At 37.9% G+C, this 20,432-nt stretch overlaps 1 protein-coding gene across 1 annotated transcript; it reads right to left on the reverse strand.

Moving 5' to 3' along the window:
* Positions 1–2,329: 2,329 nt before the first annotated feature.
* Positions 2,330–19,546, reverse strand: KIF11 (kinesin family member 11). The gene is made up of 22 exons (XM_074908395.1): positions 19,464–19,546; positions 16,232–16,364; positions 16,012–16,109; positions 15,853–15,931; positions 15,331–15,516; positions 15,123–15,247; positions 13,226–13,316; positions 12,689–12,931; positions 12,473–12,568; positions 11,713–11,801; positions 11,115–11,202; positions 10,170–10,358; positions 8,815–9,022; positions 8,367–8,539; positions 7,959–8,081; positions 6,821–6,979; positions 6,280–6,419; positions 5,372–5,651; positions 4,094–4,316; positions 3,689–3,843; positions 3,256–3,372; positions 2,330–2,618 (listed from the first exon to the last, which is right to left on the reverse strand). The coding sequence occupies exons 1-22, from the start codon at positions 19,544–19,546 to the stop codon at positions 2,490–2,492; spliced, it is 3,207 nt and encodes a 1,068-aa protein (XP_074764496.1). The 3' UTR covers positions 2,330–2,489.
* Positions 19,547–20,432: the final 886 nt, after the last annotated feature.

Genomic DNA, 20,432 nt, shown 5'->3' on the forward strand with positions numbered 1-20,432 from the left:
ACCCAGAGAGTTGCTGAGAGTGTCTATCAGACCTGCAGCACAGCTGAAGACGTAGGTTGAATCACCTTTTTCTCGAACACGGCTCTTCTTTAAACGACCCCTTGCCCAAACTTGGATACATAATTGTCCTTGTGGAAGCATAAATTCGGTATTAGTTTTCGACACTTTTTCTTTTAACAGATACTTCACAAAAAGCTCGGCAAAATGCTTATTTCTAAGTCCTGGTTAATGGCCAGTACTTGAGCTTTGGAGTAATGCTTTAGTGTTAGAGCCATCTAGTGGGAGAAGAGACAGGGACAAAGAAGTCAAGACAGGTTCTGCATCCAGATTTTTCATCATATTTAGCTTTCTGGTGTGATCTCCAGCCACCAAGGCCAGTGAAACAATGATCTGCCATGCCAGTATTGCAAACAAAAGAAAACACGACTTTGAGGGGTGTTTTGGAAAAAGAGAGATTATGCAAGGAGTCTGTGAAATTTATACAGCTGTTAAGACTCCCAGTTATCAGAAAGGAGCCTGTGCCTATACCAGGAGAACCCAAATAGCTAAGATAGGGGAGACAGTTTCAAGGATAGGAAGCATAGATTCTGGTGTGATTTTATGGATGCAAGTCTCCTTGGGTACTGTCTGCTCCATTTTGTTTGTTCATACTGATCCCATGAACTCCACATGGGAAATTAAGTAGTAAAGTAAAAGAAAGGCTTGGACAAGCCTCTCCCATTTGCCTTGGACTATGCCAATACTGCTGTAGGATCAATGCTTCTGGTTGAATTTTAGTTAGTAAATGATTTCTTGAACAGTCTTAGAAGATCATGCTAATATGTAGCCAGTGTTCACATGCATGTGTGCAACAAAATGGATCCCAGGCCTTGGAGAATTCTTAAGTCCATTAAGTTTCTGGTGCCAGAATTTGACAGTACCAAACACTCTTTGAAGGAGACAGTCCTGCAGCTTCCAGTGCTTCAGTACCTCACAACAATAGAAAGATTTAGTACATAAGCTAGGTACCAAGATATCATAATATCCCCTTAAAGTTTTTTAAAAAAAAAAAAAAAAAATAATCTGTGTTTTACTCATTTGAAAGGGAACTAATGCTTTCCTTCCTCCTATCAGGCTGTTAAGAAAAAGCAATTAAGCTTTGTGCAGAGGCAAAAGACAGAGGCTAAATAAGAGGCAAGACAGGTGTTTTGGACAAACACAACTGATTAATGGTCTATCTCATGCTAAAAGTTGAGAGAATCAGCGCAAGGGCATTTTTCAAACAATGTTTTCCTGTCTCTAGGAGCAGGACTGCAGTGTGCTGCCTGAATAGTGCCTGAAGTAGATTCGGCTGGCATACTTGCTCAGAGAAATAAACACATGGACTACTCATTTGAAGAAGGATCAACTTAAGCCTGCTAGTTAGATATAGAAAAATGAACAATCTTTTAAATCATATTTTGCCAATTAGCCAAGACTAGTGTGTCAGTGTAAATTCAGGCTGCATTCCAGTGTCGCTCTCCAGTCCCATCATAATCCTATTAATCTACTTTAATACATCATAGCTTGAAGTTTACTTCAAATGCTCAGGTAAGCAGCATGAAGAGAGAAGCAGGTCAAATGCTACCAATCAGTTACTGAAAATTTCCCCGTTACTATACAACATAGGAGCTGTATTTGCAACCAAGTTTGCATGTTTTAATGTTAAGCATCTACATCTTAGAAGAAATGCTGCCAGTTTAAAATACATAAACTACTGCTGACAACATCATATCCAAGCCAACACAGCACAGCTGCATGTTAAGAGGAAGATAAGAACAGTAGATACAAAACAAATGAAAACAAAAAAACCCAAAACCCAGCAGCGAGACTAGCTTTCCTATATTGAAGAGGCTCTGAAAAAAAGCTGTTGTCATCATGAAATAAGGGAGGGAACCATCCTTTTCCAACAAGCAAAAGACGACATAGCTGCTAATGTTTTAGCTATATTGAACTTGCTAATAAGAAAGTCATGTAAGTGTGTTTTAATTTGTTTTCCATGAATCAATCATTTATTTGAAGTGTTCCCAGTCAAAAGAGAGCTATCTACTTCATAGAAACAGGAATCAGACTAAAAAGCCAGTACAAAACCAGAACACTTATTTACAGATAGTTAAAAAAATAAAAGGTAGCTGGTAATGCTGACAAAGCATTTTTCCACATCCCCTTCTGCTCTAAGTCTACTGAGAAACAGAAGAGAATCTGTCACTTAACAACATAAAAGTCAATTTAACATACAGCACCATAATCTGCATGGTTTGGTTTTTTGTTTTTTACATAAAATTTGTTAATAGTTTGCAAGCTACAGCATATAAAAATGGGGCAAAGGCAGGACATGTGATAGGCCAGTCTTTCGATCCAACTTTGCATCAATATATCACTATATACAGAGACCGAGAATAACTGAAGTTATGGCTCAGTGGACAATTAGACATAAGTATTTCAAAACAGGGATCTGCAGGAGAAATATCTTAGTTCAGTGATCTTAAAGGAAGCTTAGATTTAGGAAGAAACTGTTCTGTCATATCTTGTTCTATCTTGTTCTTCTCCACTGTAGCTGCAGATTTGTTCTCTTTATCCTTTTTGTGATTCCTTTTGTGCTAGGATTTAAAGAAAATGCCCAATGTTAAGAGAATACAAAGAAATTAAAAGACTACTTGCTCATGTACAATGCAGAAGAAATAAAAAAGTTGGTAGAACTACTGCATTTAGTGAAGAGATTTATTGTAGACACTTGGAAGATCAGCAGCTACTTTTAAGGGATCCATGACAAGTAAGTACACACCAACCCACCCAAGCCTAATATACCAGGGGTTATTGGTAGAACAAGTGGGTCAAAAGGAAGAAAGTAAAAAAAAAATATCAGTGAAGAATAAAGAATACTAATATTTCTGTTCAGCCTCTAAGAAAATACTCCACATCTAATTTCAACTTTTCCATTAAATCATGTGTTTATGTCCAGTAAAACTATGGCTTTTTTTTTCCATGCAGGATTATTTGCTAAGGAGTTTTCTACTGTCTGTCCAACTTGTCAAAAATTTGCATTATTTTACCTGCTGTTAACTGATATCAGAACGCGCTTTTATTTTAACTCAAGTTTCACAAAGCATATTCTACAGGATTTTAAAAAGCTGTGAGACTAGTGACTTCAGACTACAGAACTACTATGGAACGATAATCTTCCTTCACTCTTAAATACACAGCTTAAATACACATAGGAATATCTGTGGAATTTACCTGAAAAAAGGGAACGCCACCATTTGCATGACAGCATATGGTCGTATCCACTAAGGATTTATCACTAGCAAGGCTTTCAGTGGATTCCTGTAACTCTTCCTCTTCTTCCAACAGGTCCTAAAACAGAGGTTTTCAGAAAAACGTATTTAATGTCTGAATTTCCTGGGTGAATGTACTAAACGTGATCAGATCTATAAAAGCCATGGCACAACCACTTTCGAAAAACAGACATGAAAGCCTCTAAATTATGAATGTCGTCTTCTTCAAGGTACTGTTTTAGTCAGAAGCTCAGCACATGTGACTCCAAGTACCCTGTAAAACAAAGGCTGCAACAGCTCTGGGGTTCTAGTCAACTCTCCACAATGGCAGGAAAAAAACTCCTAAAGATGTGAAATATTCATTGAAGAGCCTCATTTGCCATTCATACACATACCTGATCTGCATTGTCCTCCACTTCCTTTTTCACACTGCTTGGCATAGCATCAAGCTTTGGTTGCTTTTGCCTTAATTGCTCCAGCAGAAGTTCCCGGGGTTCTGTTCTCACAAGTGTGACTGGATAGAAGTAGTCTCTCCTCTGAGGAGTTGTCCCTTTAATGAAGATTGTACACTAATGAAAGGCACTATTAAACACTTTCAGTATTTGCTTTCTTACAGATCCTCAATTTTATAACAACTCAGTACAGAAATCATGCCTTGTTCAGTTATCATTCTTTGCACGCACCTTAAAAAAGGTGTAAGGCTGCTAGTTATATTATGTCCCCATTAACCTTCACTTAGGAATTCTGCAACTCAAATTTCTTTCTGTAAGACCATTCTGTTCCCAACCTGCTTTAAATACCTGTTGGAATATCCACTTTAAGATCCTCTTGCAGGAAACCATTAACTTGAGTCAGTCCATGCTGTGCTTCCTCATTAAGTGCCAGCTTCTGCTCCAGAAGTCTCTCCTGATCAACCTTTATCTGATCAAGAAGGCTATTTAGTACCTTCTCCTCAGCAGTCTTTTGTCTACCAATATGGTCAGCAATTTCAGCTATTGCTTTATCACAGTTTTCTTCATTTTTCTGAAAACAAAAAACAAAACAAAACCCCCCACCAAGTTAACAGGAAAGGTAAGGTTACGGCCTCTTCTCTAAGCTGTGGTGTATGATTGTGACATGACCTGAAACGAAACAACTGAGAGACCTCAAACTGAGAAGTTTCAGTGCCAGTTTTACACTCTCATTTTGAGAACTATCTTCATATGAGAGTCAGTTTCTTAGAAAGTATGATCATTTTAGAAAGCTACTCATAAAGATGATGCCATCTGGTTCAGATTCAACTCCTCATGCTTTTATGTGCAACCCTGCACAGAATTAGGATATTCAAGTGAAAGTGAAAATCCTACAAGCACTAAAAGCTTTATCCATTTGTAGGGGAAAAAAAAAAGAAAACATTAATTTTTAGCCATTCCCATTGGAATGAAGTGTTCAGTAGGTATGACAGATACAGGGGTGTCTGGAGACTGCAAATGCTTCTTTAACAGTTAAGTTTTTCTTTCTGAAAGTTAGCAAAATGTTGGATTTGCCTATTTCATTACCTATAAGAACAATAAGACAAGTACGGTGGAAAATGAAGTTTGTAATGGAAATTTAAAAAATTAGAGAAAGAAGTTCTCAGGTAAGATGCCAGAACTACTAGATACCTAAAAAGAATGCTTTCTCCCATGTTAATCCACCTGACCAATAAAGTCATTTGCATTCTCCAGAATAAAGTCTGTATTTGATCATTGTGCAGACATCCCAAGGAACATTAGTGGTACATAAAGCTTTAGAATTAAGAGATACATACTACCTAAAAGATGTAAAAAGCTCAAATTACAAATAGAAGTTAGCTGCATGGAATTAATCAAGACACCATTTTTCTGAGGTTATTTGCACTTCAGGTTCAAATACTTCCTCTAAAATTAAACTTCTGATTTCCTCTAATTGCATCTATTTAAGTTGAGTAACAGAAGTCTGCTATGACTGAAAACACACAATTTTGTTCTGACTATAAATGAGAACTTATTTCCCCCACAAATTCTACTGTAAAAGTTTGTCTCAAAACGTTGTATTAGATTACAAATGACTATAGGTACCTTTTGTAAATACTGAAGTTGCTGTTTCTCATCACTGAGAGACAATAGCTGCTGATTGGTGAAGTTGATTATCTGAGCAGTTGTAAATTCACCCCATTTATCAGTATCCTGAGACACATTTTTGAGATTGCTGCAAAGTTGTTGACAGTGATCAGTGGATTCATCCAGCATCATCTTGTTTTCAGCATTTATGATACTGAGCTCTTGAGAGAAATTATCCAGAGATGCAATAAATTTGCTGTGATTCGAAATTGTACTGCTGACTATGTCCGTAGTTTTCCTGCAACAAATATTTGTAACAGATCAGAGATTTTGAAACTCTACATTTAGAAATATTTGAGACTAGAACTAGTGAAGTAATGCAGTTCTATCAAAGCAGTTCACTATAATGTTGTCGCTCTATTTATTAAATTTACAAATTGCAACAATTAGAGCAGTACGTTTGTTAAATCCCCTAAAAAAACCCCAAAACACACACCACAAAAAAAGCCCAAACACAAACTGAGAACTAACAACTTTGGCAAGACCTTAGCTACTCAGTCTGCAATTAAATAAAGCATGCTGCAACAGATACAGTATTACACTTCAAGCTAAGACTTTATGGTATGAAGTTCTGAAATCCAGTCATACTGAAGGCCATACACCAGCATATTGCTCCCAAGACCATGGTCTCTTATCTTCCGTATGTTCAAGAGACAAGTTTGGGGATAAGCCTTGTAGAGCTACCTTTTACTCGGAGAAAAGGTGAACTATGATCTACATTCTGTGGCAGAACTAAGCTCTAACATACAGGTCTTGCCCAGAAGATTTTATAAGCATCTAAACAGGAAGAGCATCTAATTTTACAATCCTCTTCATGCATAGTTTTATCTTGCATCAGTATACGCCAAAAGTAATCTGCTCCTTACAGGTGAACATTTTCTTGCACAGCAGTGATGGCAGACGTCAAGCTTCCGTTTTTTGCGAGTACATTAGTTAAGTTCTTCTGAGTCTCCTGAGCAAACATGTCAAGCTGGCTTTGCAGCGACGAAATTAATTCAGCTGCGCTCTATTAAAAACAGTTATACATTTCACTGTTATTACACACTTTCTTACATTCTTAAAGGGTACTTGAATGACCTTATTATCAACATAACGAACAAAAGAGCTTTGTCATTCTGAAGCTGAAGGTATATTTTTTCTGTAGAGAAGATAGAGACATTTTGCTTTTGGAGATATATGTAAAGGCATATATACTGGACATGCTCAGAGCAAGGGTAAATGTTTTTTGCTACCTTTCTACATAACCTTCTTAAAGCAACCCAGCGAAGGCTGAAAATAATTATGATCATCAAGTTAATATCCTAACATTTCTTCTGAAGTACGTACAACAGTTTACTACTACAAAGAGTTTAAATCAAAGGAAGCAATCACACTTGGTGTTAGGATGACTTCTTACTCTGAGGATACCTTTGTATGTGCCAATCTTGTCATTTCCACTTCTTCTTTTAAATTCTCACAATCATTCTGAAGCTGAGCAAAAACACTGGCTGTTTCTTCCCGTAATTTTTTCAGAGTGAGAGAAAGATCTCCAAAGAAGGTATCCACTTCCTTCTTATGACCCTCCATCTTTGAAAAAAGTTTTAGATGAAGTTAGATATTTGGCTTTAGGTAAGTAGTGGATACTTTAACATAATTTATATAAAAATAAAGTCTACTCCAAGGAAATTGTCAAAGGCCCCAATAAAGTATTGTGCATAAAAGGTGAAAAATAACAGAGCAATCTGAAGTTACACACTAGAACATGGTATGGCTTTTCCAAACACAAAATCTGCATGTTAGATAAGCTAAATAGGAAGACACAGACAAGGTACTTTGTTAAGACAAAAGCAAGCAGCAGGAGATGGTAAGCCATGGACTATTTGTTGTCTAAGTCGGAAAACCAATAAAAAGTCTCTAGAGACGGGGAGCTGATTTCATGAATTGTAATTGACAGAAGGGGTAATTTTTTCAGTCAGAACAACAGGTCACCAGGAACAATGATTTCTTTTTGACAAAATGGAAAAAACAGGAAAGAGTGAGGCTGCAGTTCTACATAAACATCATGAGATAGACTAGAACTAAAAATTGAAGCAAAGGGCTACTTTATTAGTACAGTGTTGCCTGCAATTACAGTTACTGTTAACAAGATAAAACACCACATTCCCCAGGAATCAAAGTGATTATAATATTTTGGTATGACAGCAGGAGAAATGAGGAGTGACAAGACTTGTCTAAGTTATTTTAGATTTTTAAAATACATAAGAGACTATATGAAGGATATTATCAAATATTTGTTAAATATAGCTTTAAGAATCCACATTTTACCATTCTCCTGTGGCATTTAGATGAGCAGTTGTGCCAATATAGGTAACAAGCAAATACACCACATAGAAATGTAAAAGTCTGAAATAAAGAGCTAAAAGATAGAACTCATGTGACAGAATAAAGGAGAAGAGGCCAGACCAGAAGTGGAAACACTGACACACTGCAGAAAAAAAATAAAGAGTTATCTGTAAATTAAACAAAACAGAAGAGCACAAGGTAAGAGACAAGTTATGTGCAGTACCTTGTCAGCTACAGCAGAGTATTTCTTCATGTTACTCTGAAACTGACAGTTCAGCCCCAAAACAAATTCCACCATTGGTGTCAAGCTATTTAATGCTTTTCCTAATCCAGATGTATGTTCCTCCTAGGAACGGGGGTAAAAAAAAGAAAAAGCAAAAGTAAAAGAGGATATGACTGTTCTTTCATCTACATTTGTAAGAAGCTATCTATATCCATGTACATATCCATGTACTCTGCTATTAGAGTTTTTGATATACAGTACATTACAGCTTGTGGTGGTGACATGGGAGGGGAAGCAGGGAGGACTGGTAGAGAGCATCAGAAAAAATATACAATATTTACAGAACCCCTTTTGATTGAGAACAGTTTCATATATTTAAGTAACATAAGAGTATGTAAATTTACTAACAATTAATCTCAGCAGCTCAGCTTTACAGTCAAGTGACAGATTCTCATGTTGTGTTATTTTTTCAGACACCTGAGAAACTTCAGTAGACACCAATTCTTTAACAGAGGCAAAAGATGCTGATACAACTGATGCAAGAATATTTGCTGCTGAAGAACTGGTAGACAGGAGGTCACCTACAAAAGAAATCAAACATTACAAATTTTTTTTTAAAGCTACATTGTATTATAAGATAGGAACTCTTTTTATTGCTCATCACCTTACTGCCTCCTACAGCACAGGAAAGCTGTTGATCATCCCAGATACATTGTTACTGGTGCAACTATAATCATTACATTATTTAAAATAAAGCCTCTTCCACTTACAAAACCAGACCTGTTTTAGGAGATGGTCTTTGGTACTACTGTTGCAAAAATTCAGGATGACATACTGATACAGGTATTGCACTTACCTATAAAATTTGTGTAGGATGTCAACATCTGCTGCTGTTTCAAACTGTTTTCACTAACCGAATCTTGTATTTTATTGAACAAAGCATTCATTTGTCCTGAAAATTTATTTTGGATGATAGCATTGTGTTGATCTACAGCCTTCTTACGGTCCAGTTTTGCATGGAGACCAGATACATCTTTTGTAGTTTCTTCAACTGTACTAAGTAACTAGAATTTTTTAAAGTTATTTTAGTCAGCCTTTAAACAAGTCAAGCATATATTATATAACAAAAAGCAACTGAATTAAAAGAAGTTATCTCCCTTGAAAGACAGGTATTTCCCTTTACATTGTCAAATTACAATTGTTAATCCTGGTGTTATGTCATTTATAGTCTTAGAACACAGGAAAAAGCTACCTACTAGAGACCATTTGTTCTGAGGCATTAATACAGGCATATAGTTCTTTAAGGCATTAATATAGGACATCCTCAGTATTTAAGGAATTAAGATATAAATTTATCACAAAACAGTAACTGAAAAAAATTTCTGACCACTTCAACTTTTTCTGAAAGATTTGATGGTAAATATATCCTTTAATAGTACTCAGGCAAGAGGTTTCTAGTACTAGTTTTGTGATAAATGATTTAGAATTTGAGTGTACAGTGGATTCTTCATTTTGTAGTCAGCATAAATAATTTCTGTACCCATTTTTCTCGCACAAACACTCCACAACCCACATGCAAAAAACTAGGCATCCCCTCCCAACCTTACAGGAATCTGAACAGAAAGAAATTTTCATGTTGACTAAAGATACAAGTTTCATCACTTTGCAGTTTAAATAACTGGACACTCTCTCCCCACATCAAGTCTGTTTGATAATTATGACCAATCTACAAACACATTAAAACCATACCCTAAAATATAGAGGTGACAGGGCAACAGTTTCCATTTTTTCACTCAGTGAGTGTAAATTACTGCACACATCTCTGCAAAGCTATTTTTCTACCACAGTTATATATAACTTACTACTTTGTAAGGCCATCCATAAGTTTCTAGTAAAGAAAACTACTTAATTCTGCAGAACAACTCATGACGATAGATACTCCAAAGCACTGGAACTTTCATGACAAACTGGCCTGAAGTAAAGGTAGCTCCAGACCAACCTGCGTCTTTAGCAGTCAGCTGTCAATATTATCCCAGAGAAAAGTCCTGCAATCTTAAGTAGCTTCTCATCATAATATATTTTATAGAGCGCTAATCCTAGTTTGCCATCTTAAATCCAGGTTTTGTGACACTTGCATCATCCTTGAACAGCCCACAAAACTCCTAAACATGGGAAGCTACTGTTACAGTTAGGTGCAAGAACTGTGACAACCTTGCTAGCTGTGCCATGAAGTTTTTGTTCAGTGTTTTCCAAAACTGAAACCACATATTCTTCTTCAGCCAGATGCACCTTGGTTTCTTGCAGATCTTTCTGTGTTTCTTCCAGTTCTTTCTCCTTGATTTGCAGATCTATTTTATACTGTTCGAGTTCATTTTTATTAACTGTGAATAGTTCAGTGATCTAAAGTGGGAGACAAACATCAATAGGGCAACACTGCTTTTTAAAAATTTAACAGTCCTGTTTCACATCTCTCAAATTATGCCACAATACCAGAAGGCAAGTTGTCATCTACCAATGTAGTTTTATCTATAAGGCTCAGAGGTGTTAAACCTAGACTGTAGATTTGTATAGTCTCTGTATTCACTGAAAACATCACAAACCAACACCATTTTCACTGTAATAAATCCTTGTTTCCCCACTCAAACCACAAGAAAAAAAAAAAATCCCACTAACCAAAATTAAGTAGGTAGAATGAAGAAGAGTCAGTAAAGCTGATTACAGAGTAGTGTAGTTACCTATTCCAGCAAATTAATATCTGCATTTCTTTTAAAGAGAAAGCTCCCATTTTCTGTGTAATTTGGTAAAAGGAGCTCATCACCTTCTCCCCTCTTCCTTCATTCTTTGCTCCCAAGCAGATATTTGTCAACTGAGATGATATATTTTACAAGAGGGTTTTTGCAGAAAACCCAGCAAAGCAAATTAAAGGTTAAGTGGTAGACATTAAAACAACTTTAAAAATAAATATTGCATCCTGCAGCTTCATATATGATATTTCAAATTTCTAAATTCAAGGACTAGGAATCTTCCTCTCTTGACTAATTAGGGAACTTTAAGGACAAAAACTCTTCAGACTTCTTTTCTCAAACTTCTTTCCTTCTTCCCCAAAGATTTAATCTTTTTTGCAGATTTAAGACAGAGTTGAGAAATGCCACTTACTCTTTTCACTTCTTCCTCCATGACGCCAATTTTGTCAATATACTCTGCGATTTGTTCTTCCTGAACTGTCAGCTTTCCATTGAGGGCCCTCAAGCAAGGATTAAAACAAACAAATCAAGAGCTGATTTCAAGATTATCTACTGGTTTTTATACTACATAACAATATTTTTCAAAATTACTAGATAACTTCTATATGAAAAGCAGGTAATTTTCACTTAACGCAGAAAAGATTTAAGATGATTTTCCATTGTAAACTTTCTGCATAAACTAGTCCTCTTACAAAGTGAGCTAAACTATATCGCTTGCTCTCTTATATGAGCTTCCAGTGAAAGAAACACTGCATGGTGTAAATCTGCATCCCCGCTACACTTGTGGTAAGTTCAACATATAAATAAATTCCTCAGTGCAAATCTACTCTTTAGGCTTCCATCTGTGTAACAGTTAATTTCTAAAGAACAAGTTGACAAGTCAGTTAAATTCTCCTGGCTATCTTCAATTTTCTGGTGTGAAAATAGTTCTGAAAGCATTTCTGTATAAGGATAGGTATGGCTATTTGAGATTTGTCGTTAGTCATTTTATAGAAATTTTGAAGACATACTCATAATTTTCAAGGGAAATATAGACTCCATTTTTTTCCCGTGCAGCAGCAAGGTCTCGCTTCAGACGCTCAATCTCTTCTGTATATTCCTGCATAAAGAAACAATCACATGTAAACATGAACATTTCTACTTTGCTTTCAAGATTTAGCTTAACAGATACTTCACAAAGATAGTGGAAGTTTTGCATAAGCACAGGAGCAAAGAACTTAATTTCAAGTAAGTTCAGTATAGCACCATTTAAATTCATACTGTTGGATATACATAGAACACTGAAACCTCCCATTTGAATCGTACTTGGATGCATATAACAGCTTATGATGGAAATCGCAGCTTTAGCAGCTGTCAGCTGCCTTACATTGGCTTTTCATTCATACTTACTGACAAGTCCACTTTAATTCAGGCACTTTCTAGGAAATGAAACTGCCAATACAGCAAGTCCAGGAATAATATCCAGTGTTGTTTAGTGCTTCTCCACTAACTTGTAAACAGGAAATCCATACACAGTTATAGCTAGTTGCAATAGCCTTCTCTAACCAACTTTAGTCTTGGCAAGTTTCAGTATCTGCTAAGTGACTAATGCTGTTCCAGTAGAGCAGCTTAATTTGAAAGCATCAGTTCAGCAATTAAAATCACCTCAGAAAAGCATTGCTACTAGTTCTATCTTCTCCACAACTCAGTAGTTCCTGCATAGAAAAAACTATGTTAACAGAATCAAACCTAACCTGTAACTTAATTTGTTAAGATATATGTCTAGCTTACCTTTATAAGAGCTTTTTTTGTTAGCTTCTGATTAATTTCAGGCTTGTTCATTATGTTCTTTGCTCTGTGAGCATATTCCAGTGTACTCAATGTTTCCTGTGATAAACAGATATAATACTAGGTTAAGCTGAGGAGTTAACTCTTTTGTATCATTGGCAAAATATAAATAATATAAATATATCTATTTTAGGAATAGATTTTCAGACTTAAATTTACCTCAAGATTTATAGATGCAGGAGAAACGGTGGCAATTATTGATGTTTTTGTTCGTCCTCCAAGAGAGTCTTGAAGGATTCTTGTGAGTTTAGATTCCCTGTATGGAATATGTGGTGCTCTTTCTACTAGAGCAGTAATAACTCTTCCTAGTGTCAGGAGAGACTGGTTGATATTTCCAGCTTCACGAGCTCTTTTGTCAACTGCCCCAGATCGACCAATGTTTTCACTTCCTGCAAGATCAACCTGAAAGACAAAAGGAAAGACAAGCTTCTGTTTCAAATTGTCCTGAAGAACCCTTGCCCCATAGTGTTGCAGAACACAACACACAACTAGCTTATGAGTTGTTCAGGAGTCATTGGAGTGACAAATGGGACTGACATTTCTCAGTGACAAATACAGTTTGTATCACTTTACAAAAAGCAGTAATTTTTCCCCTCAGAAAAAAACCCCATCTTAGATTCGCAAGAGAATGAGGTCAGATTATTCTAGTTCATTACTTTAAGGATGTAATCAGTGAAATTTCGTTTGAATACTTACCAAGTTTAGCTTCCCAATTTTGACGAGTTCTTCTCCATCTACTGTTGTTTCTTTCATATGGATGGTAATTGAAAACACAGAGTGGGAACGGCTATAAAAGAATTCAGTTTCAGACAGACATCCCACTAAAGCCAAATAATCTGCTTGCTATGTGACACTGCTGCAAGTTAAGTATCCATGCTCTTTTTAGGGGATACATTTGACCCATTAATTGGGACTTGCATATTTTCAATATACAAAGTTATTCTACCAAGTATGTTTTTGTATGTATTCATACGCATGTGGTACTTAAAACCAGCGATGAAGCAACTAGATGACATCTGCCTCATTCAATCCTGGTAAATTTCATCTTATTTCAAGCAAAATCAAGAGAGACACTTTGGGTTTTTTTTATATTTGTGTGTTCTGAACTCACAAACATGTCAAGGAAACTGCCTTGTAGATTTTTTAGTCCATACACTAGAAAGTTTTACAGAAAGTGAGATTAAGAGATTTAGTTTTCTTTATTTGGGCTAAGAAAATCAGCAAGTAGCTGAATCCAATATTAAAAATTTATAAGTTTAATTCAGTTTTCATTCAAACAGCAGTACAGTTTAAGATTATTTTAGTTTTCTTTATTCCTTTAATAAGTTTTTACAATAGGAAGCTGAAATATATAGAAAACCAAAGATATCAAATTAGCCCAGTCTGACCATGCGTAAAACAACAGCTCAATATGAATTCTCTAAATTCCCTGTAATTTCATGTGAAATTAGTTCTGTGTTCTAATCTGCAGTAGCCAATTACCCATTTCCTTACACCAGTAGACAGATGTGCTCAGTATAACACTGGACCACTACTTGTTCAGTGACACAGATATCACATCTGCAGTTCAAGAATGAGAAATCTACAACAAATTACTCTACTAGATTCTCACTACAAGCTGTAGTCATATGAAGTAGCCTGAATTGCCATACAAAACACCCCCTCAACTTTATCCCAAATTTCCACAACCCCGTTTGCAAGTTTTCAGAAGTTGGGATTTGAAAAGAAAGTTTTGTGTTGACCTGTAAAAAAATAGATCTTAGAAGTATTTTGAAATTCCAGCTTCAGTAACAAGTCCTAATATACCGTTTTCTACTACTGGTGAGGAGAGGAAAGGATACTTGAGACTCTCACACCAAGTTTTTATTTAGTAAACAGGATTGGCAAAAAAAACCCAACCACCCATAACAACTAGAACAAAGACAACCCAGCTCTCTAACACAGGTATATAAGCTTCCAAATATGAAAGGACTACAGCCTTCTTTTTGAAGATGTACAATATCTACTGCAGGGAATATTTATCTAATGCTAGTACATACAACATATTTCAGTTATGTACCTGTCAGACTTCTGTCTTTTGCTTCCATAGGCATTGAGAGCTTTGAGAAAGTTAACTTCCTCACTTTAAAGTTATAATTAAATTTCAATATTCTAGATGTCATATTAAGAACATCCTGCTACTTCTATCTCAGCCAGAGTTAGTTAGGTGGCATTCCACAGCTACTGTGTGATTAACAGGGGATATATTCATAACAAAGCATGCAAACTCTATACAAGTGGGGGAAGCTCATGTAAAAAAAAAAAAAAAAAAAAAAAAAAAAATCACGTAGAGAGAAAAAGCTTGCCCATGTTTAAGATGAAAATTGTTCAGATTTTATGACCCTTCATACACCTACTAGAATATATCACCCCACAGGATGTGATAAGGAAGAAGTTCTAACTATGGCTTTCTAACCCACATTTGCAATCCTGAACAGCGATACACAATCTCAAGATCATGCCAGGTTTGCTCTAGCTTCAACATCTTTTACTTCTTTGTTCCTGTTGTACTATCTTACCAAAGCAAAGTTTCTGAAACAGGGAAGATCTGTACCTGGAATATGCATTCATGTAAGTAGCTGCAGTTGTTCTTTTGGCAGCACCCCTTTCCAGGATTTGGTAGACTTCATTTTTGTTGTGTACAGTTATTTCTTCCAAGCCTTTAATAATTACACCCCTCTGTCAGAAAATAATGTATGCTTATTATACATTTCTCAATCCTGAAAGCCTTATGATAACAAATTTTGGAAGACACCACTAACCTTGTTTCGAGGGTCATCAAACATCTGCAATCTTTCACCAACATCAGGAGTAGGATTCAGAAGATCAAAAAGCTCCTCATTATAGATTTCCAAAAGAGACACCTTCACTGAAAATTCAGTACCATTCTCTGTGAGTTTTTCGAATATCTGATGCAACGTACGGGGTATGATACCTGCCAGTGGATCCTATAAAGTGAAGCATTTAATACATAAAAATACAGTGAAAGAGATTTGGAGGTGGGGGGTGGAATTTCAGCTAAATAGTCTGATTTGATCTAAGCAAGAATACCTTGGACAAAGATCATCTTCCATATAAAGATCACCAAGGTTTGTATGTATGCATTAAAGATGTAAAATTTTGATTTACATATAAATGAATGGGACCATTTGTTAATTTATAAACATTTAAGGAAAGGCAGCTTTAGAATCTGAAAGGCATCAACTTTAGATTTTCTTTAGCTTTCTGCAATTTCTAACTTTGGCCTATAGTACAAACGAGAAATCTCAAGAGTGAAAATATACCTCTTCCCAAGTATATTCCTCATTTGGTGACCGCTCCCCTTCCATTGTGAAGGTCTTACCAGTACCAGTTTGGCCATAACTGTGAGAATGAAAAATTAACATGTAACAAAAACTAATATTCAAATAAAATTTCCTAATAATAATTATTGGCTTACTTACGCAAACACTGTACAGTTGTAGCCCATAATGACTTCATCCAAAATGGGACACACAACACTCCGGTATACATCAATCTGCTTTGCTTGAGCTCCAAAAACCTGTTGAGGCAAAGACAACACATCCCATTTATAAATAACATATAGCCTCACACAGTAATCAGACCATGTTAGAGAAATGGACCAGCTTGTTTCTAGAAGTCCCCAACTTGACAAGCAGTTACCATATCAAATGTGTATGTCTTTCTTGACGTCTTATCTGTCACTCCTCCGGTGCGGACACTAACTTCCTTTCTTGCTTGATCACAGTCTACAACAGCATAGGAGTTTCCTTTACGTTCTGAGGCATTAAAAGGCCTAAAAAGACAGGAGTTAAAAATACTGGATTGATATAATTGCTAACAAACATAAACTGACAAAGCAGACATATATCTCAGTTAAAGGATCCAGAATAGTATAGTTGGTAAAAGGAACAAAGCTTTTAACTTGTTTAATAATTGCTTAAATTGCCACAGTTTGGCAGTTACCAGATCTTGTTTCTCCTTCCACCCACTGTGGAACAACTCAAGTATTTACAGCTTTTAGTTTGCTTACATATATATTTTTTAACAAGTCCATAAACACCTTTAAGATCATTTAGACACACACACAGCTAAACTGCATTAAAAGATGTCGTTCAGTTGCAGTGGGGTTGGAGATTAAACATACCAAACAGTTACATAAGAGCCTTCAAGAAAGGAGAAACTTATACATGAAAGTTAAGGTAATAGTTAATCAAACAAATTTCTTAATCAAAAAAATTTCCTTTTTTATTTTTCATTTACATAAGCAATGAAGCCTATATCTCCCACTGATGAACAATGCTCTAAAACACCAGAAATACTAACAGACCCTACTAATAACAGTAGGCAGGCATACCAGAGCCTTTATAATGTTGATGCATTTGAATCAAATGTGGAGAATTGTGAATAGAATTTCATAAGACAGATAAAACATCAGATTTTGGTGGAAAAAAGTCCACAAACCTTTTTACTCTGAGTCTTAAGTAAAGTTTAATACAGGTGTAATAAAAGTTTAGAAACTTGATGGCAAGCATTTTGTTTCACCACTACGTTAAAGCTGGTGCACTCAATTTTCCTTGAAGGGGAGCTTGCAACAACTTATCCCAAAAAGCATGGAAATGACCATGGGCTGTAAACTAAAATGATGAAATCCTATTTTATTACTAATTTAGTAGTGGTATTGCACTGAATATCTATGCTACCTGAACAGTCACCACGAAAATAGAACTTCTACAACCTTAGCCATCTTTAAAATATTTTGACAACAGAGGCACTTCAGATACTCTATCTTTAAATTACAATGAAAAAAAAAAAACCCACCAAAAAACTCAAACACACAGCATCTCTAGTTTCCTGACTTGTGGTTAACATTTCTTCCTCCACATAGCACTGAGGCTGAAGTGTTAGATTCTAAACAGACCACTAGGCACTCTGGTGCAAGACTGACTGGTGACAACAGAAGATCACCAAAATCTTGTTCACGGGAACAAGTTACAGCTTTGGTTTTGTGACTTTAAAATAGCAGGAGGCTGAACAAGGAATATATCCTGGTCTATGATATAACAGTGAACCAGACAAATGCAGGAGCCTTATGGTATGATAGCCACCAGCTGTGAGATCAGAGGAACAATTCAGCTAGGCTGGGGCATCCATGCAGATCATCACCATGTGCCACTAGACAAGCAGCAACCTAGTATGCCATGGTGACATTTGATCACAGGTTTATCCCCTTAGGTATGAAGATTATTAACAATGCTAATGCATGCATTTTGAGTGTCCAAATTCATGTTTTACCAATGCATAGTGAATATATTGCTTGAAAAGGTTTCTGAAAACCTCAGACACACCAGGTTTCAGAAGCAAATTAAGACCACCGCATCTATCTCCCCATCTGTAAGACAAGTAGAACCCGACTGATGCAGAAGAAAAAGGAAAGGTGAAAGGAATATTTACTAGCTCAAACACACTTAAGTTCTATTTAAAAAGCTGTACAAGAGGCAAGAGCAAGGGTGAGCTAGAATGTTTTTAGGGTTTAGAACTTGGTCTACGAGTTGCAAAAAAGCAAAACACTACACCATGGTTAACCATGATGCTACTGTCATATTGAGCATTTTATTTAATTAAAATATACACTGATACTTAGTGAAGCTATTCCAGAACAATTGGAACTAAGTAGATGAAAAAGACTGACAGTGTTTCAAACTCAGTTGTTTCAATAAAGTAATTCTTCTTTTGTAATAGCCTTGATTTACATCAACACTTTCACGAATCTTGTAAAATTTGTTTCAGCAGCTTTTTAGTTGCGTTGCAAAAAAAAAAAAAAGAGATAATCGCTTTTAATTTATATCTTCATTGTGCACCTGTAAAAGTAAAACTTCCAAGTGTGAGGTATAATGAATGCAAAAGGCTTCATATTTATATCTGAAGGCACTAATAATAATGTGTAAGCTAACATTTCAGTTCTGGCTCAAAAAACACCTTCCAGAGGTATTTTGGACACTATTCTTAACCCATTAGCCGTATTACAGTTTTAACAAACAACACATAAAGAACATTTAACATCTGGTATCAGTGAGCAAGTCTTTAAAGTCACCTCAAAATTATAAAGAGAGCCTAATTTTATGGTACATGATGTTTGTTAAATTATACAAAAAAAATATCAACCAAGGTAGTTTGTCATTATTACTTAAGAAGTTGACCCCCATAGCTTTTCGTCTGAATTCTGAGAGACTGCATCACTGAATTTATATGAAAAACATACAAAACTGGGTGTAGCAAAAATTTTATTAGCTGTTAAATCGTAGTGGCTTCCCACAGAAGTTCATAAAAGATAAAAATTCAGTTTGGTTTTTTTGTGTCTTGAATATCAGCCATACTCTCATTTAGCTCTTAACTTTCCTACATAGCTTCATACTGAGCGTGCACTCAAGTCTGGAAATTGCGACTCTTTAACTTTTTAAACTGCAAAAGATTATTCACAGCGGCGTTATTTTGCGGAAGCGCCGATTATCTCTGCTGGCTACAGGAATCCGCCGCACAGCGCGTACGAATACCTCGGAGAGGCATTTTAAAGCGCAGTAACGACCGCCGTCGGCGGGTAACGCCGGGCTCTTTAACAGCGCTATACTGGGGGAAGCATCGCGCAGCTCCCTTTCGCCGAGGCCGCTCTGCAGAGCCGCGGGCTGCACGGCGCCCCGCCAGCCCCCCGTCGCATGACAGCGGCCTCGGCCCGCCGGGGACAGCGGCCGCCCCCACAGACACCGTAGCGAACCCTTCAGACCGAAATCCCTGGGGGACCTACGAGGAGGGGCCCCACCGGCTCCATGCTGGGCCCTGCCGCAGGCCGATCTCCAACGCTCGCCCAGGGCGGGGCGGGGGGAACCACCGCACCTACCTGCACCGTACCACCACCTGGATGTTCTTGCCCTTCTCCTCCTTCTTAGTGCCACCGCCGCCCTGGAAGCTGAGGGAAGCCATGGCGAGCCTCGGCGCGAAACTTGGCGCGGGGAGAGAGAACGCGTCGTTCGCGTCCCTCCGGGGTGCCTGTGGCTCGAGGCGACCGCTCGCCTTAGCCGCCGCCTCGCTCCAGCCGCAGCGCGCGCTCCGCCGCGACTTTGAACCACGCACCTCCCCCCGTGCCGGCCAATCAGCGGCCGCCCGCGGGGCACCCTGGGACCGCGGTTCAAACTGCGCTGGGGACGCACGGGCACGGCGGAAGTGGCGGCCCAGCCCCACGCGCACTGCATGCTGGGAGCTGTAGTGCCCGCTCGGGCAGCACCACGTGACCGACTGACGGCAGGACGGCCCCGGCAACCCCGCCCCGGCGGCAGCGCGAGGCCGGGCGTTAGGGCGACAGGAGCCGGCGTCCGGCCTGGCCCGCTGGGGGCTGGCGCTGCCCGCTCCGCTGTGACGCATTACCTGATGTCAAACGCGACCCTGCCGGGCGGCTGTTTATGGCCACCACGACCGTGCGCGCTCACGCGGGGGCAGCTAGGAAGCCTGCTGCCGCTGAACGGCCACATACTCGAGGGCATCCAAACTTCGCGCCTTAGTTCTCTTTCTTCAGGATTCACATCATCCAGGCAATGTGCCCCCGGAGGTCACGCCCTCTGGCCATCCATTCTTTCCCTGCCAGCTCTCCAGTTAATCCACATTTTATTTAAACGCCACATTCAAAATTAGAGAGGAACACCCAGCCAATGCCCAGTACAGCGCAAGCATTGCTTTGCCTGTTTTTAAAAACCCAATAGTATCACGTTTCTGTTTACATGGTGGGGCACAGCGTTCCCAGCAGGACAGCCCGCTGTCCCCACAGTTGGTGGTGCCCTGCTGCCACGCATCTGCAGCAGAACTGCTAGGCCAG

This window comes from Athene noctua, chromosome 5, assembly GCF_965140245.1.
Source record: "Athene noctua chromosome 5, bAthNoc1.hap1.1, whole genome shotgun sequence".
NCBI lineage: Eukaryota > Metazoa > Chordata > Aves > Strigiformes > Strigidae > Athene > Athene noctua.